Here is a 1323-nt window from a genome sequence, read left to right as displayed (position 1 = left end):
TTTTCAATTTTTTACAATTAAAATGAATGCTATGATAACACAATCTAGCATAAGAGTATGAAAAGGCAGGATCTGAGGATATATAAATTTTCACATTTACTGGATATTATTAAATTATTTTCCAAAATGGTTGGGGAACTGTCATTTCTCTACATTTTGCACAACATTCAGAATTGTCTGATTCTGTATTATTGTCCACCTACTGAGCATGAAATGATATTTCAGAGTTTAGATATATTTTCTCATAATGACATCTTGATTTCTTTCTTTGAGAATTGCTAAGTTTTGTTTATTTTCTACTGGGAAGGCTTCTGTTATATGGTATTTGATATGGCAAATATTATGAATGATCTATCTATCGATCGATCGATCTAGCTATCGTTCTATCTATCGATCTATCTATCGGTCTATTCAGTGTTTGCACAAATCGCAATCAAAGTTAGTAGGTGAGGACCCGCAGCTCATCGCGCTCATCGTGGAGCAGCTCAAGAGCCAGGGGCTTTTCGACAGCTTCCGTGGGGACTGCCTGGCCGACGTGGACACCAAGCCAGCGTACCAAAACCTGAGGCAGAAAGTGGATAATTTTGTGTTGACACATCTGGACAAACAAGAGTGGAATCCTACAATGAACAAAAACCAATTGCGAAATGGTCTGAGGCAGAGTATGGTTCAGTCAGGCATGTTGGAGGCTGGAGTGGACAGAATTATTTCTCAGGTGGTGGATCCTAAACTAAACCCCATCTTCAGGCCACAGATAGAACGAGCAATTCATGAGTTCCTGGCAGCCCAGAAAAAAGAAGCTGTGCCAGCACCACCCCTGGAGCCAGAAAGCCAGGACCCTCCAACTCCATCCCAGGATGCTTCCTAAGGCTATGCCTGGCACCTTTTGGAAGCGCCACTGAATTAGTGGTGAAGAACAGATACAGTTCATAAGAGTACAATTTCAGAATGAAGACAGGGCAAGGTCATCACTGACTTCAAGATTCAGCCTTGACTGAGGGGCAGTATCCAGATTGAACAGGGAACAGGTTTGGTGTTAGGAAAGGTGAACCCTTGGGAGTGAACACTACAGAGACGCAAAGAAACACTACAGCAATTTGGTGTTGTCCTGAAACAGACCTTTATACTTGAACTTGGAAGCTGCGGATTTTAGGATTTGTCCTTAGGAATAGGAAAAGCTACAATAAGAAACATAGGCAGTCCCAAAGAGGCCATTTCAAAGACTAAGGACAGAAAAGGTTAGCTGGGAGTAGGGGTGATGGTGCTCATTTGATACTGTTTCTCAGAGTCGCAGACCCAGTTGTACAAGTTACTGGCATCAAA

The 1323-nt window shown here is 42.1% G+C and overlaps 1 protein-coding gene across 1 annotated transcript; it reads left to right on the top strand.

The window, feature by feature from the left end:
- The first annotated feature begins 346 nt into the window (after positions 1–346).
- On the top strand, positions 347–1045 carry LOC119250429 (biorientation of chromosomes in cell division protein 1-like). The gene has a single exon (XM_037518159.2). The coding sequence runs from the start codon at positions 347–349 to the stop codon at positions 866–868; it is 522 nt and encodes a 173-aa protein (XP_037374056.1). The 3' UTR covers positions 869–1045.
- The last annotated feature ends 278 nt before the right edge of the window (positions 1046–1323 follow it).

The sequence above is a fragment of the Talpa occidentalis genome, unplaced genomic scaffold (assembly GCF_014898055.3).
Source record: "Talpa occidentalis isolate TD23 unplaced genomic scaffold, MPIMG_talOcc4v2.1, whole genome shotgun sequence".
In the NCBI taxonomy this organism is placed as follows: Eukaryota; Metazoa; Chordata; class Mammalia; order Eulipotyphla; family Talpidae; genus Talpa; species Talpa occidentalis.
This window is presented reverse-complemented; position numbering and strand designations above follow the sequence as displayed.

Coding starts and splice junctions, on each gene's coding strand:
- LOC119250429 (XM_037518159.2), top strand. CDS start 347: ATGATCTATCTATCGATCGATCGATCTAGCTATCGTTCTATCTATCGA.